The sequence below is a fragment of the Vulpes vulpes genome, chromosome 3, assembly GCF_048418805.1.
Source record: "Vulpes vulpes isolate BD-2025 chromosome 3, VulVul3, whole genome shotgun sequence".
Classification (NCBI taxonomy): Eukaryota; Metazoa; Chordata; class Mammalia; order Carnivora; family Canidae; genus Vulpes; species Vulpes vulpes.
This window is the reverse complement of record NC_132782.1, coordinates 10,628,727-10,646,720: the sequence shown is the minus strand read 5'-3', so window position 1 is coordinate 10,646,720 and position 17,994 is coordinate 10,628,727. Positions and strand designations below refer to the sequence as shown.

Sequence of the window (17,994 nt, the reverse complement as noted above, 5' to 3'; positions counted from 1 at the left end):
CATGCATAATGCTTCTTAATTCTTTGACTTGATGGCTCTCCTCAGTTTTGGAGTATCTTGACCAAATGAAGAAAGTTCTTTAAATATTGTTTTTCTAGTTCTTTCTCAGCTGCCATTAAGATCTTATTTTAATTGCCTCATACATACCTTATGTTCTTTTTTTTTTCCCTCTACTTTGCTCTTCTTTTATCAGTCTGAATGTTTTTACTGCAATATTCCAGTTCAGCAATCTTTTTAGCTATATCCAACCACTATTAAGACCATTTTGAGTTTTTATTTTTAATGATTATTTATTTATTTACGAGAGAGAGAGAGAAAGAGAGGGAGTGAGCATGAGCTGGAGGGGAGGGCCAGAGGGAGAGAGAGAAGCAGATTCCTTACTGAGTACAGAGCCTGATGCAGAGCTTGACCCCAGGACCCTGAGATCATGACCTGAGCTGAAGGCAGATGCTTAACTGACTGAGCCACCCAGGCACCCCAATTTTGAGTTTTTAATGCCATTTTTGTCTTTTTCAATAATATTTTAAAAATATCCATGTTTTAAGATAAATGTTTAAAATGTTTTAAAATATCTATTTCATTCATTTTTATAGATTTGAGTTCTTATGAATTCTCCATTTTGCCTTCCATTTTCTTGAACATAGTGGTTGCAATTATTTTGAAGTCTGTATCTGGGAACTTCAATATCTAGATCTTTTTCCATGGTCTGTTTCCCTCCTGCCCCACCCTGCCTCTGTTACTTTGGATGCCAGTGTATTTCTTATCAAATGTTGGACTTGTGTATGAGAAATTGAAGCAGTTCTAGATGAAGTCATGTTTTTCCTAAGGATATTCACTCTGTTCTCTGACCTGATGGATAGCCTTAATCCATTCATGAGAGTAGCTCAGATGATCAAAGATAACTGCTATCAGGAAGAATAGTGGGTGGTATAATTTAATGATAGAAGATTTAATGGTAGGCAAATTTAGAAAAGAAGAAGGGAGATCTGTTTAAAAAAGAGCAATGAGGAATAAGAAGAACTTCTGCCCACCTCTGGGTCCAGGGCCATTGAGTATGGAACAGTGATCTTCATTGATAATCAAGGTTGTCAGAATTAAGAAGTTGAGAGAAGTGGTTGCATTTTGTGGCGTTTTGTTCATGATTAACTGTGAGATCCAGAGGCATAGTAAAGGATTTCAGTAGTTGGGGAAGTATGGATAAGGTGAGAGGTACATTTCCTAGGCAGAGAGTTGGAGCTCAAGAATGGATGACCTGGGAGTTTAAGGCCTGGAGTGACTGACAAACAGGGAAAAGGGCATAAAGAGATTAGTTTTGAGGGACTCAGGTAGATAATCATGATGAAACTGTAAGTAGGAGGAATCTTTCCATAAGCATCCAAAATTGTGTGTTCTCCTGTTAGCTATTTTAATGACCATGGGAAGGGGAGATGAGTGGTCATGGAAATCAGAAGCTTCCACTTCATTCCTAGAGTGTGTCATAAGAGATAAAAATAAGTAAATTGATTTTAAAGATATTTAGGATGTATAATTAGCAAGACTTGGTGAAAAAATGGATGTAGGATGTGAAAAGTGGGGCATATTAGAATTACTATGAAATTTCAGGCTTATACAACTGAATGAATGGTGACGCCATTCACTTAGCTGGAAACACTGAAAGAGGACCACGTTTGGGTGATAAACAGTGACATCATGAGGATAATTTAGACTTTTTTGAGTTCAAGGTGTATTTGAGTCATTCAATTGGAGATATCACACAGCCAATTAAATATAGGGATATACTGCTTCACAGAGATGTCTGAGCAAGAAATGTAAATTAGTGAGTATCTGCCTATAATGTGGTAATTGAAATCTCTGGTTTGAATAAGTGGCCAAAGGAGAGTCAACTGGGAGAAGCTAGTTAAGACTGTGCACGTGATATTGAAGAGTAGATAGAATGCAGTATGAAAACTGTCCATTTTCTGTAGCTTCAAGGAGATCATTGGTGACAGGGTGGATTAAGACCTTCAGAGAAGAGCATTTAGATTAGATTTAGAGAAGTTTGTTGGTGAAAGAAAGAAAAGATAGATGTTTTAGCTGGAAGGAAACTTTAGCATCCTTTGTTTTTAAACCTAAGGGCTTCAGTATGTTTAAAAGCCAATTGGAGGAATTCAGTTGAGAAAAGCTTAAATACTAGAGGAGAAAAGAGAATATAAAATAAGGCTCCTAAGAAGGTAGGAGGGGAAGAGGGATGTATTACTTTCCTATTGTTGCTGTAACAAATTATAACAAATTTAGTAGCTTCAAACAACACATTTTTATTCTCTTACAACTTAGAAATGTGAAGCCAAGTTGTCAGCAGGGCCTTACTTTTTCTGGGGGCTCCATTTGCTTTCTAGTGTCTGGAAGCCACCTGCAATCTTTGGCTCTTGGTCTCACGTCATTCTGACCCCTGCTTCTGCTTTACTTTGTGTGCTTCCACTGGCACACAGCCTTCCCTGACTCTTACCCTTCTGCTTCCCTCTTATAAGGACCCTTTGAATACCTTGGGATCACCTGGATAACTAGGATAGTCTTCTCTTATCAACTTAATCACATCTGCAAAACTCTTTTCACCATGTAAGATAACATATACACATCTTCCAGGGATTAAACTGTGGACTTTTGGTGGCGGTGAGGGGCATTACTCAGTGTGCCACAGGAGACAAAAGGATAGTCTTTAGAAAATAGAAGGAAACAGTTTCTAATTTAATTAGAAAGATAGAAGGTAGAACATGTGCAAGATATATGTGGTGTGTATATCTGGTAGTGGAAATATATTTTATGGCTGATACTTTTCTCTCTCTCTTTTTAAAGATTTTTATTTATTTATTCATGAGAGATACAGAGAGGCAGAGACATAGGCAGAGGGAGAGGCAGGCTCCCTACAGGGAGCATGAGGCGGGACTCGATCCCAGGACCCCAGGATCACGACTCAAGCCAAAGGCAGATGCTCAACCACTGAGCCACCCAGGTGCCCCCACACTATTCCCTCTTTAAAACCCTGCTTGTTTCAGCTGGAGGGCAGAGGCACAGACAGCAGATCTGTACCTGAAGAGATCTGAATCAGAAGAGAATACTACCCTAAAAACTAGAGCACTTCATTTAGCTAATGGTTAGTCACCTGCTGGGAGCCCCTTGGGTACAGGGGTATGAAGATACAAGACACAGTGGTTATTATCTTTCGTAGTTGGAGGTTTCCAAGGTGTGCTGAATGATCATTGGACCAGAGCAGTTTATTATTTTTATTTTTATTTTTATTTTTTATTTTTATTTTTTAAAAAGATTTTATTTATTTATTCATGAGAGACAGAGAGAGGCAGAGACACAGGCAGAGGGAAAAGCAGGCTCCATGCAGGGAGCCTGACGTGGGACTTGATCCTTGGACTCCAGGATCATGCCCTGAGCGGAAGGCAGACGCTCAACCGCTGAGCAACCAGGCATCCCAGACCAGAGTAGTTTAGAAAGGATTCCTGGTTATTAAGTTACACAAGATGACCTCATAGACAATTCTAATATTTGCTGGTTGTATAAGTAATATGTATTTCTTAAATATAAAATATTTTGAAGAAATGGATAATATGTCATAGAATGCATTAAATGTTGATACCAGAGATAATTGCTCAAAAGTAAAGAATACAATAAAGATTCTTAAGGGGCTATTGTCAATATTTGAGCAGTCAGAGCTCATGGCACACTACTTTTATTAACTACTTGACCTTTAACTTAGTAGTCTTTTTTTTTTTTAACTTGAGTAGTCTTACAGCTTTTTATATTTTAATTTTACAGAAATAGTAAATAATATGAAATTATAAAAATAAAAGCATTGAAAATAACCACTTCAAATTCATATCTCTCCTCAGTTTCACTTTCCTCACTTGAGATCGGATTGTTAAAAATTTGGTATGAATTCCTCTGGGTCTTTTTTATCACTTACCTACAGTTAATGTGGATATAGGTGTTTTCTTTGTTTTTACACAATGGGGTCATACTAAATTATTCTGTAATTTAAAAAATTCAACAGTATGGTTTTGTAATCTTTTTTGTTAATCCATACCTTAGTACTATCATTTGCTACCCAACATTCCATAGTCTTAATGCAATGTATGTTTTTAATATGCAAACATATTTAACATATCAGTTTCTAATTTTTTTCTGGTAAATAGTGATGCAGTGAACATTGCTTCTAGATGCTCTTATATATATTTATGCTACTTAGTTGGTAGAGAACAAGGAATGGAATAGTTCTGTCAAAAAAAGTGGATTCTTAGGATCTTTTTTTTTTTTTTAAGAATTTATTTATTTATTTGAGAGAAAAACAGAGGAGGGATAGAGGGAGAAGGAGTAGCAGACTCCTCACTAAGCAGGGAGCTTAGACATGGGCCTCAATCCAAAGACCCTTGGATCATGACCTGAGCCAAAGGCAGATAGATGCTTAACCAGGTGAGCCACCCAGGTGCCCTTATCTTCTTGGCATTTTTATAGATACTGCTGAGTTGCCTTTCTTAAAGTCTGTTGCCATTTGTCCTACTTTAATCAGTACTTGAGAGTATCACTCTTTTCCTAACACTGGTGACATTATTTGACATTGTCCATCTTATATTTTTGTCCAGTACTGAAAATACCTTATTCTCCACAATCTTTCTTATTACTAGGAATATCTTTTTAAGCTTTTATATTCTAGATGTTTATGTAAGATGTTTATGTGTTTATGAATTGTATGTGCATTTCTGCCCTTTCTTCGTTGGGGGGGTATTTTTTTTCTGTGAATTTTTAGGAACTCTTTATATATTCTGTATATTAGTCCTTTCTTAAGTATGTTGCACATACTTGGTCTTAATCTGTGCCTTGCACTTGAGCTTTATGTATAGAGTCTTTTATGCTATAAATATTACAAATATTTATGACTTAAATGTGTTGACTTTGTTTATGACTTGTAGGGCTTACTTAGCAAGACTTTTCTCACCACAAGATTTGTTAAACCATTTTTTTGGTTATTCTAAGATATTTATAAATTAGTTAAGTTTTAGAAATTCTCTTTAGCGTTCTATTTTGGAGTCCAATTTAGGATATCATGTTAGGTAAAGAATCTGTATCCTTGGGACGCCTGGGTGGCTCAGCGGTTTAGTGCCTGCTTTTGGGCCAGAACATGACCATGGAGTCCCAGGATTGAGTCCCACATTGAGCTCCCCACAGGGAGTCTGCTTCCCCCTCTGCCTATGTCTCTGCCTCTTTCTCTCTGTGTCTCTCATGAATAAATAAATAAAATCTTAAAAAAAGAAAAAATAATCTGTATCCTTAGTTTACTCAGATGGGTACAGTCAATCTATTTTGACTATATCATCCTTTCTCCATTGATATTTTAGTACCAACTGTTGCATATACACATGAATGTATTAATACCTTTGTAAAAAAATGAGGGACTATAGCTTTGCATTTATATTAGGTATATCAGATATGGAAAGACACTCCTCACTGATCTTGTTCTAACTTTCTCGGCTACAACTGCACATTTTCTTTACTCTGAAACAGTTTGAGTAGCACAGAAATGATCTGTTTGTTAAAGGTTACACAGAAGTTATCTGAAACTGTCTTAGAACAGGCTCACCTTTTTGGGATGGTAGCTCTTTGACAGCTTTCTCTATGGTGATTGACGTCTTTGAATTTTCTGTTTTTTGGATTCACTATATATAGAGAGAGAATATATAGAGAATTAGAGAATTTTAATCTAGAGAAGTAATCATTTAATCATGTTTTATTTTTTCTTTTGTATATTGGTACTTTCTGTTTTTTATCTCCTAGATTTTTTTGCCCTATTTTATTTTTTGTCCCCAGAGAACAGGTCTTACTAATTGGTTCTACCATTTTGCTTTTTTCCAAGTTTAAATTCCTACTTTTGCCCTTATTAGTTTATCCCTTCTGCTTTGCTCAGGTTTAATTTAATGATATTTTCTAATTTTTGGATGCTAATGAATTTATTTCCATTTTTATATATTAATAGATATGTTGTTTAAGGCTGTAATTATGAGAACTGTTTTAGCATAAGAGATGTGATTTATAGTGTTTTCATTATATCCATTATTATTATTACATACATTTTCTGCACTTTCAACTTTTGTTTTTTCTTTGGTGGAAGAGTTGCATGAAGAGTCTTAAAATTTTTAATTCCTTCCTAACCCCAGATTTAGTAGTAATTTTCATTTTGTTGTATTGTGATCACAAACTGTTGTTTGTACTCCTTCCAATATTAGAATTTTGGGGGGTTTTAACTGTGACCTAAAATGTGATTTTTATTTAAATCACTTTCTTATAGATAAGTTATAATCTCTGCTCTAACCTGAGAATTCAGTTAAATCTTTTATTAACTATATTAGCCTACTTATATTTTTTATATTTATAGCAACTTTTTAGTCGGCTTTTTTCAGGGTGCCTGGTTAGCTCAGTTGACAGAACCTGTGATTCTTGGTCTCGGGGTCATGAATTCAAGCCCAGTGTTGGGTGTGGAGCATACTTAAAAAAAATCCTGCTTCTTCTTCATGATTTGAGAGGGTTGTTGGTTAGTAATGTTTCTATGAGATTATTTTCCTTTTATCTCCTAAAATGTATGCTTTACAAATGCATATTATATGATACCTTGATATTTGTAGTCAGCTTTTATTGTGATTCACATTATTCACCATTATAAAGTTCATTGCTTGTTCAGTGCACTTCTGTCCTGAGTTCAGTCTTCTATGATCTGACCACTGCATTCTTTCCTTTCTTCCCTGTCAGCTTCTCCATTCTTTTTCCACCGCTCTTTTCCTTCATTTTCTCCTTTCTCACCACCTGTTCTTTTGTTTTAAACTTTCTCACTTAGAGTGATCTCTTTCCCACAGAATAGATTGGAATCTGCTGTATAATTTAAGTACAGAGATTTTTTTCCCTTTCAGTATGAGATAACATAAAAGTTTGGTAAGAATACTGCTATTTTACTTTATATTATATTTCTTATAGGTTTTGGAAAAATATTCACGATGTGTTCTGCCTTTTTAGTGTTGTGTTCTTTTAATTGGAAAAGTTTGCTCCTGTTGTCATGACTACAATACAAAAATCTTTAATCCTCTTATTTGTTTAAGGATTATTTATTAATCTCCTCTAAGGAGCAATAATAAAATTAATATTTTCCTCTTAATTCTCCCTTTTCTACTAGCTGATTTTAGGATTATAAAATAATTTACTTTAATTCTTTCATGATTTGTAGTTTTAAATAATATCTTTTGATCTGAGGACCTTTCCTCCTTTAACTTTCATCTTTTTTTGTTTGTTTTATCATTTCTGCATTGTTAAGGCTTATGCTACTTATATTTTATTATAGCAACATAATGACATAGTGAATTAGTCCCATAAGTAGTTTTGGTATTTATTATAGTGCTTCTACTCTGATTTTTCCAGCCATCTCTTGGATGACTACAGTTTATCTTCTAGTAAATTCCTCAAGACAATCCCATGGGAACGAGATTTTATGTGTTTGCATATGTTCAAAACTTTTGAACTTTGGCTGTTGCCTTTATAATTAATGAGTTTGGCTAGATCAAAAACTCTCATTTATATTTCTTTCCTCAAGAATTTCATGGGCATTACTCCATCCAGTGGCGTTACCAAAGACAAGGGAGGGGCGGGGGGGGGGGGCGCTCCTAAGCCTGTGGTTGGATGTTGTTGTGGAGAAGTACTGCAACTGATGGATTCACCCCTTAATGCTACTAGAGCTTTTTTGTCTTGATGCCCAAGAATCTCTAAATTTAAAGTCCAGGGATGCCTGGGTGGCTCAGTCAGTTAAATGTCTGCCTGCAGCTCAGGCTGTGATACCGGGTCCTGTGATGGAGCCCTGCATTGGGCTCTCAGCTCAGAGGGGAGCCTGCTAGTCCCTCTCCTTCTGCCCCTCCCTCCCACTTAATAAATAAATAAATAAAATCTTTAAAAAATAAATTTGAAGTCCAGTAACTTTCCTGAAGTATCTTACTGTTGACTGTTAAAATTAGTTTCTCTGGGGAAGTGTGCCCTTTCCATAGGTAGTTTATTGCACAAAAATTTCTTTTATTTTGTCTTAACACATGTATTCTTTTCCATTATTTTGATTTTCTTCTGTGGAGATTCCACTTACAGGTGTAGAGATCTCTTTACTTTTGTCTCTTTTTCTAATGCTTCTTAAATTTAAAATGGTTTTTCTTCTCTCTTTGACTGATTTTCTTGTCTCTCTCATTTGTTTACCTTAACTCTGATTTCAATGATTTTCATACACACAGCAATTAGATCTGGAGCTCTGTCGGCTGATGTTTCATCTCCTCTTCTGTCTTGTTTCTTCCATAATGTTTTTAACTTTCTGGGTGAACATACATGATTTTGCTTCATTAATTCTTTTTTTATTATTGGTTTAATGTATGGTCTTAAATTTTATCTGATCTTTGGCAGAACTTTTCTCCCAAGTAGTTCTCTTCTGTCATTTGTTTCTCCTGTACCTTTACTCCTTTCTTTCCATTGTTAGTATGTTTGTATGAATTCAGTGATGGCTTGGTTTTATTATTTATTTTCAAGGGGGGAGGTTCTTAGATTGTATTTATAAGAGTTTCATGAGGAAGAGAGTCAAAGTCCAAATACTAAATAAGGAAGGCTTTTCATTTTTGTGTTTGAATTTTTTTCAGTCTTTCTGTGATCCTTTTATTTTTTTTTAAGATGTTTATTTATTCATGAGAGACACACAGAGAGAGAGAGAGACAGAGACATAGGCAGAGAGAGAAACAGGCTCCCTGTGGGGAGCCTGATGCAGGACTTGATCCCAGGACCCCAGGATCATGCCCTGAGCCAAAGGCCGATGTAACCAGTGAGCCACCCAGGTGCCCCAGTATTTCTGTGTTAAAGGAAATGGGAAAGTGTGAAGTTTTCTTAATACAATAATGACTTCTGGGGTATGATGTTTCTTGCAGAGATGGATTTCTGACTTCCTTTGGTTCCTATTAATTTTTTCTCTGCTTTTAAAAAAATTTTTTATATATTTGTTTTTTAAGTGATCTCTACCCTGATGTGGGGTTTGAATTAACGACTCTGAGATCAAGAGTTGCACTCTACCAATGAAGCCAGCCAGGCACCCCTGGTTTTTATTACTTTTTTGGGGAGTTTTGCGCTTATGTTCATGGAGAATGTTAATGAGAAATGAGATTATATTTTGATACCAGTCTGATTCTGAAGTGTTATCTTTTCTCTTTGAAGTTGTCCCATTTGCCACTATTTGTCTAGCATGATTCTTTTTTCATTCAAATTACTCAACCATCTATGGGCCTCTTTAATTTAATAGTTTGTAATTTTCATTAGCTCAGGGATCTTCTCTTCTGCCTTTTCTTATTTCTTTTACTTTCTTTTTTTATTCTTTCTATGACTCATATTTTATGTGTTGATTTTTCTGGATTGTTCTTCCAAGTGTTTTTTTTTTTTTTTCTTTTCATTTTTCTTCATTTCTTTGAACTTTACATTAAAGGAAGCCTCATTCATCTTTATCTTCCATATTGCTTATTAGCTTTTATTTTTATTATAATAACATATTATTACATTTCCATACTATTTATAATATCCAAGAATGGTCTGTGGTTCTTTATTTGCTCCTGTTACATGGTATTCTATTTTGTCAATGCTATAGCACCTTGAATCTTCACCTGATCTGAGGAGTCTGATTAGACATTATAAGATCCTAATTTTCTTTTGAATTATCTCTGATATTTTAGGAGGGGGATATATTTTTTGTTCATATTTATGTCCTTTTTCCTGTTTTCTTCTAATGTTTAGTAATCCTTGGTTTGCTAAAAGATTAATTAATGTGGAACTACTTTTTAGGATTTGTCCCCCCCCCTTTTTTTTGGCTTTTTTGGGGAAGTTTTGGGTTGCCTCAGCTTTGCATTTCTTTACTCTTAAAGAATGGTATTTATAATGAACTTCTATTTTTTTAAATTTACTTTCTTTTAATCTACTGTCAGCAGCATTTCTCTTTTACATAAATTCCTACTATAATTGCATGTGTTCTTATCAGCCTAATCCCAATGACTTTCTAGCTTCTAGAAGTTCTTTTAGTGTATGGTCAGAGAGAGAGGATTTCTTCTTTCTTACCAAGGAAATTACTTCTTTTTTTTTTTTCCTGCTCCACTCCCTTCTTTTTGTTTTCAATTTAAGTTTTTCAGAGCTTGAAGAAAAGTAGGTGCTTCTTTTCTGTCTGTTCTCTTGATCTTATCTTTCATAGACTATTTTTCCTAAGAAAACCTTAAACTATATGAAATATGAAGAGTGTAGACAAGGTGTTTGTCTTTTAATAGTCTATGCTTTGGTTAATTATAACTTATGTTATAAGCTCACATTTAGGAAACAAAAAAATTGACTTTTGTGTGTATTTGGCCTCTTGATCCTGTTGTTTCTACCTCCTTGTTATCTTTGGAATCTTGACTTTCTAATTTGGTAACTTCCATTTCTCTTGGACTCATTTAGGTCCCTCTCCCTGTTTTTATTCGTTTTAGTTACCATTCTCAGAAATAACCCACTTCATCTTCCACACTGAGATAAAATTCATATCTTATCAAATATTACTACCTTCAAGGATGAGAGTCCAACTGCTCAGTGTGACATAGAAACACCATTTTTGCCTGGCTCTCCCCTCCCTATTATTCCAGATTCATCTTTGTATATGTTTTCTTTATCTGGATATACCTTCATTCTTTTTTTTTTTTTTAATGATTTATTTATTTATTTGAGAGAGAGAGAGAACACACTATGGGGGCGGGGAGAGTAGAGGGAGAGAATCTTAAGGAGACTCCCTGTTGAGCTCAGAGCCCAACATGGGGCTTGATCTCATGGCCCTGAGCTTATGACCTGAACTGAAATCAAGAGTCACCCACTTAACCGACTGGGCTACCCAGGCGCACCAGAATTATCTTCATTCTTGAATATTTTTTTCACTTAGGAAACATGTTTCCTCTCTCATGGTGAAGTTAGCTCCTTTTTTTTCTTGATTTGGCACTTTATACTGGTTTATAGAACTTAACACTTTGTCATAATTAATTTTTAAGTGTCCATCTGCCCTACTGTAGATAGTAGTTCCTTGGTAGGCAGGCATAATGCTCCTAGAAAATTAATTCAGGTGTAGAATACACAGGTACTTTTTAAATACTTGAATGAACTGTGGATTGCTAATATTTATCATCACTAGGCCTTATAAGTCATTCAGTAATTTTTTGAAGAAAGAAATTTTCTGTTAGACTTTGAATTGGTAAAAAAAAAAAAAAATATATATATATAGCCATATATATATATATATATATATATATATATATATATATATATATATATATATTATAGCCTATATATAAAGAATTAACTGCCAGAGTGGAGAAGGAAATAGGGTAGAGGTAGGTCATACCAGGCTTATCAAGGGAGAAGCCTAATGCCATGTCACATACATAGGAGAGCAAAGTGCCTTAGTAGAATAAGATGAGCTGGTTAGAACTAGACGTACTGAGTTTATGTCTAAAGATCTAGACTGTTAATTGCCATAATAAAATATTTTAAGGTTTTTCTGAAATCAGTGTTCTTAGGACAACAGTTAAATTTAGTGTTTACATTGCTAACCATTGGTAGAAATACGTCAAATAGTAAAAGAATATCCAAATGCTTCTGTGAAGAAGACTGTATGCTTTTGTTCAGAATAAATCATAAGGCAAGCAATTGTTAAGATGAGAAAGGAGGCTTGTCTGCTATGTAACCAGAGCGACTAGTCTTTCCACAATGATTATGAATGAACATAATGCCTACGGTGTACAGGGAGCAACTGCTAGGTATTCTGGGAGCAGTGGAGGAAATAAGAGAGTGGGTCCCATCCTTAAGGACTGTATTTTCATTAGGCGGGAAACCGGGACCTAGGAAGGTTTATTAAAACAATGTATTAGTACGTACAGAGCAGGACATGAGCAATACAAAAGTTTAAAAATGTGCAAATAAAGAATGGTATAATATAGATGGAGGAATGACTTGGAGGGGTAAATATTGATATGAGTTTTTAAAAATTTTTTTTTATTTATTCATGAGAGAGAGAGAGAGAGAGAGGCAGAGACACAGGGAGAGGGAGAAGCAGGCTCCATGCAGGAAGCCCAACATGGGACTCGATCCCGGGTCTCCAGGATCACGTCCTGGGCTGAAGGAGGCGCTAAACCACTGAGCAACCCGGGCTGTCCTTGATATGAGTTTTTAAGGGAGTTGATGAACCTGGATGGGTAATGAGCTGCCCCAGAATGGGTACCGTGTATACAGTGCCTCAGTATACAGGGGGAAGAGAGAGGGGCAGAATGAGTTGTGTTCGTATAAGGCAGATTGGTCGATTGGTTGCCAAAGAAGAATTTGTAGAACTTATTAATCAGGAACCATTCATCTACCTTATAGCACTTGTTTTTTTGGTATAAAGCCACTGAGTAAGACAGCATGATGCTTAAAAGAAATCAGACCTATCTTTACCTTTAAGGAGCCTACATTCTAAATGATAGAAAGTACACATATATAGGAAACAATAGCTTGACTAAATTAGTATATGACAAAGGGTAGAGAGGCAGCATGAAAAAGATGGATATGTTTAGAATCTGTGAAACAGGATTAAACAATACTTGCTTGGAGCACCTGGGTGGCTCAGTGGTTGGGTGTCTGCCTTTTTTTTTGGCTCAGGCCATGATCCCCGGGTCCTTGGATCGGGAGCCTACTTTTCCCTCTGCCTTTGTCTCTGCCTCCCTCTCTGTGTCTTTCATGAAAAATAAAATCTATTTAACAAAAATAATACTTGCTTTACAGGGTTATCAGAATAAAATGAAGTAATATATAGAAAGTGCATAACCTTAACAGGCAACTTATGTATGTGTATTGTCTCTCCCTTCCTTTTTTTTTTTTTTTTAAGATTTTATTTATTTATTCATGAGAGACACAGAGAGGCAGAGACATTGGCAGAGGGAGAATCAGGCCCCCCACAGGGAGCCCGACATGAGACTTGATCCCAGGACCCCAGGATCACGCCCTGAGCCAAAGATAGACATTCAGCCGCTGAGCCACCCAGGCATCCCTTGACTCTCCCTTCTTCCTTCTCCACCTGTCAATTCTAAGGTAAACTTGTGCCCCCCCCCCAAAAAAAAAAAAAGAAAAAAAAAAGAGGTATTTGAAGGAAGCATAATCAGTGACACTTTCAGAAGGGGTGTGCTTTGTCTTGGGCCTTGAAAGTTAGGTAGAATTTAGCTAGTGAACGTTAGCAACAAAGATGTAGACATATGGAATGTGCTTCTGGTAACTATAAGAAGCTTTTGTTAATGTTGAGTGGAAGAAGAGGTTTGAAAGGCAGGCTTGGAACCTAGAGGTTGGCTGGTACCCATGTAGCATTCTCTTCTGCTTGGATCCTATTTTGTACACTACTTTGACTAATTGTTTACATGTCTTCATGGGTCAGTTCCTTTGGTGAATAGGAATCAGGAGCTATCAGCTTTGAATTCCCCACAGCAAAAAGCATAGGGCTTTACACGTAGTAGGGTGCTCAATACATATTTATTGAATCAGAAGAACTAACAAATGCTTGGGTACATCAGAAGTAAGTGCTGTATGATGACATTTTATGCTAATATTATATCAAATTATATAGTACAACGTGAGAGAGAATATTGTAGAGTAAATAGTGGGGTGTCGTAGAAAGGGTTGGATCTGATTTTCACCATGGCTCACTGACTTATGCACATTGGGAACCTGGGCAGATTCTTTTGCAGAATGTACTTCTATCTGAGACCATTTTTTAGCTGTCTGTGCTTCTGGCCTTTGTTCCTCATCTACAGAATAGCTAATACCTCCCTCATAGTGTTGTGGTAAAAACTCAGTGAAAACTAGCTCAGTGCCTGGCTCATATTGGGTGCTCACATAAATATTATTAATAGTCATTATAATGGTTATTTTTTGTTATTCTTAATTCACACCAAAACCTCGATGTGCATGTTTTTAGTGGCAAAATGCACTTTCAATCAAAATACCGAGCAAGAACCAAAATAATGTACAATGCTATCCTATATATTTCATTGTTGATCCTGCTGTATGAAACTCAAAACCTTATTTTATCAAATTTAGGTTTTGGAAAGAATGACCTGTGACACAGCCTAAGGAGAATGCATCCTAGACCCCATTCTCCCCAGTAGCAGGGCTTTTCAGGCCCTGCCTTGGTCCCTTACAAGCCCTATACAAACTTGAGTTCCCTGACCCTCATAACAGTTTGAAAATTGTTGGCCATGGCTTTTTATCCTCATTTTGCAGAAGCTGAAGAAATTAAGGATCAAGTGACAAGGTTAGTGAGTGTGAAAGTCATTTATAATAATGGTAAAAAAAAAAACATAGGCTAAAGTTAAATTTTGAATCAGTGTCTACAGTAAGTGGGAGGTAAGATAAAGCACAGTCAATATGAACACTTGGAAAGATCACTGAAAAATGAGACTGCCTGTCGTAAGTGTGAATGTCATCTCATTAGTCTTTCAGCCTATTGACTAGGAAAAGTGTATGCAAGTCTCATTTTTCAAAGACAATGACCTTTTGGCAACATAGAGTCACAAAATACCACATTTTGCTCTTCGTGGTTTTCACTGAAAATTTATAAACTTCAACTTTCAGGTATTCCAAAGAGATGACCTATCACACTAGTTGTCTGTCAAGCGTTTTTTAAAGCCCTTATAGGGCAGCTGTATTGCACTGTAATAAATATAGAGGCTGGACATCATTTTGACTTTAAGGATTCATTTTCATGTGTAAAAAGTCTATAGTGTAAAGTAAAACAGTGTTTGACTTTGCGCTCGTCTAGACCTCAAAATGTGGAATCAGCTTTGGGAACCTCGTTTTATCTCCCCATCAGGCATCAAACTCTGCATATTCTTTTCTCCTAGTCACTTTTCAAAGAAAATGTTTCCTCCTTGAAGTGGTGATCTCACCTGTGATGTATAGTTTCATCTATCTTGGTGCATCCCTGGTAGTTGAAGTTTAATCACTATTAGACTCACATAACCTACTACTAAGTGTGATTTTTTTAAAATTTAAAAATGAATTCTCTCTGTCCTACTTTAGATAGTGACCATATCTTTATTCAATAGTATGTTCCTACCACTGAACACATAGTGGGTACTTTGCCTCATTATTTAATTAAATGAATTGCTTTGATTATGGTGCAACCTGTTGTTTGAGACCAGAGATCACACTTCTTTGTAATATTCAAAAACTAAATTGAGAAAAGAAGAAAGAAAAAGCCAAATATTGTAGATAATAATCTAGAAATGACGTAGTTACTGTGGGCTTTGTTATTGTTAGTCAGCCAAAAGAGTGATTTAAGGTTAAACTAGAATCTTCCACTTTACAAATGGTAACTCCCATCCCAGTACCGGTGGATTTTTACTGATATTTTTATTTTAAAAGGCCACAGTAAACCTATTTGGATAAGTATGAAATGAAAGCCCTCACACTAGATCAATCTGTGACTTTTTATATTAAGTGAATTCTACCCTCCCCCCAGCTACCATTGTGAGGGATCAATGTAGGTTTTGAAATTCAATGTAGGGAACCCTAGAATTTGTAGTGTCTCTTTTCCTTTTGAGAAATAGGAGATCATCATGCATATAAAACACACCCAAAAGCGTTAAGTATAAAGCAGTAAAGGGAGCCCTGCTTAGTAGCAGTCTAGGTAATAAAATGGAAAGTTTGTGTCTCAGTTGCCTAGAATCTTCCATTTTGCCTTGTTACTACAACAACCACCTTGTATGCTAGAAATTAAAGGAGTTTCCCTCATACTGATCGCAGTGGGTCATTCCATGTGTCGTGGTTGAAGAGCACAGGGTAGATCCTTGTGAAGTCATCGGTCCAGCAGGGATCTTACCATAATAACTCAGATTAGTTTTAATATTGCTATAGTTTTTATCATGTTGAATGTTTCTTTTACTCTTTATTTAGACTTCATTGGGAATTTTCTTGTTAGCCACCCTCCTCCAACTCTGCCCCCAAAGTATTAGAATACAGTTTTCACTTATTGTAAGAAAAAAGGCAAAGTGGTTGTTAACATTTTGAATTTGCTTTGAGCAATGATTATTGTTCAAATGCTTTTGATTGAGTGAAAGATGCTAAGTTACAGAGATCTGTGCTTTTTATAAACGTTTGAAATTCATATATTGTTTAATGCACCCTTTATAGTTAGCATTATTATTTTTAGGTCAATTGTTAAGGTAATATTTAACAGGAATACTTAAGTGTGTAACCTTAAGGATAGCTGAAAGGTCTATAATACAAAAATTTTAGCTGTTTAAGAAATGAAATACATAAAAAAATGCATCAATGAATATTAAAAACCTTTATTGTAATACATAAATTAATACTTTGATACCAATTCTAACCTCAGGATTATTTTTTGCACCTTATATAATATTTTCCAATCGACCCATTTATCAAATTTATGAGTTACATAAGTAAATTTAGCTCATCTGCATATTTGTATACTTTAAATAGACCCATGTAAACAGTTTCTTATCTGCCATATGTTGAAATGTTTTAGTAAACTAAAGACATAGCTGCTTAGTCAACAAAGATGGCATTAAATTGCACTGTTTTGGAAAAAAAAGTTAAGTGAACTAGATGCCTGTTAATCTGGTTCTTTAAATATCATAAACAAAAGTATCAGAATGTGTTTCCAAGGACAAAGGCGGGGTTTTCCTGGCTTTGATTGGTTGCTGCCTTGTCCTGTCCCACAGCCATCCTTAATTGGCTTTGGGTAGATTGGAATCACATAAGCAGAGTGACATTTATTACTTTCCTAGTTTTCTGTGCACCGAGCCCTGAGATTCCCAAGGAGTAACTGTAAGAGATTTCTTTCATTTCGTCCATGATCTATGAGAGGGGATCCTTCTACGAAGAGCAGGCATGAGTCTGAGTGCGAGAAGAGTGACTCTGCCCACAATAACGCCAATAGTCCTACAGAAAAGGGTATGTGACTCCTTCTGCCTTCTTCTTTCCTTTTTCTTGCCGTTTTTCTTTCTTCCTGTGACTGTGTGTTTATAAATATGTTGGAAACTCTAGTTACATATCCTGAGAGAGACTGTCATTCATTGAGGCTAGAGGTAATTAAAGGGTATATTAGTGGAATTAGACAAAGAGGGAAAATGCTGTGCTAGAGTATCTCTGTGGCAAAAAAGCTCCATGTAAAAGCAGTTTAGTCTCGATTTCAGGGCATTGTGATTTAGAGAGTATATTGAAGCTTTGCTTTTTTTTTTTTTTTTTCCTTCTGTAACTTCAGGCCTCTTTGCCTTTAGTTCAATAGGAAATCTGCTAGCTATTATGTTTTATATTTGTTTACTGAGAAGCAGTTTCTTTGTTTCACTATAATTCATAATACATCCATCTTCATTGTTGAATGGACTATATAATTGTTTTTCTGTTTAAACATATGGCACCAGTTTATTAGCCTCTGGTTTCTACCAATTTCTATTGAGTTGCTGCCTATTTGCTTAAGAGAAACTTTCCATTATATTCCCTTGTGAAAGAGCTTTCTGTTAATTATTAATGCAATCAATCCTGTGTATGAAAATATTGTATCTGTTAGTTTTCTGTAAAGTTTATTTCCATGTTTTACTGGCAACGTCATATTTTTTTTTAACGTCATATTTTATAAGGTAATAGTATATATGCCATGCAATGTAGCATTTAAGTAAAACTGAATATACTAAACTTTTCTTGGAAATACACCAAATAAGAACAATGTATTGACTTCCTTAAAGAATCAAATCTCTGGTATAGAAAAAGAAGGCACTAAAACACATCTTTGGCAATCTGCTTTCTGAATGGTTTTGGTAACACTAGAAACTGGAATGTTTATTTCCGTACCTGACTTTTAATAGTTAACTATTAGTTAACTATTAGTGTATTCCATAAGTC

At 35.6% G+C, this 17,994-nt stretch overlaps 1 protein-coding gene across 3 annotated transcripts in view; it reads left to right on the top strand.

Moving 5' to 3' along the window:
• GRB14 (growth factor receptor bound protein 14) overlaps window positions 1–17,994 on the top strand; it is a 115,550-nt gene that overhangs the window by 36,888 nt on the left and 60,668 nt on the right. Inside the window, exon 1 of one of the 3 annotated variants that reach the window (XM_025994146.2) lies at window positions 16,801–17,046. The exons of the other annotated variants lie outside the window; for them this stretch is intronic. Within the exon in view, the coding sequence (XP_025849931.1) occupies window positions 16,984–17,046 (63 nt within the window). The 5' untranslated portion in view covers window positions 16,801–16,983. Of the gene's footprint in view, window positions 1–16,800; window positions 17,047–17,994 lie in introns of those variants that run through there. 3 annotated transcript variants of the gene reach the window in all.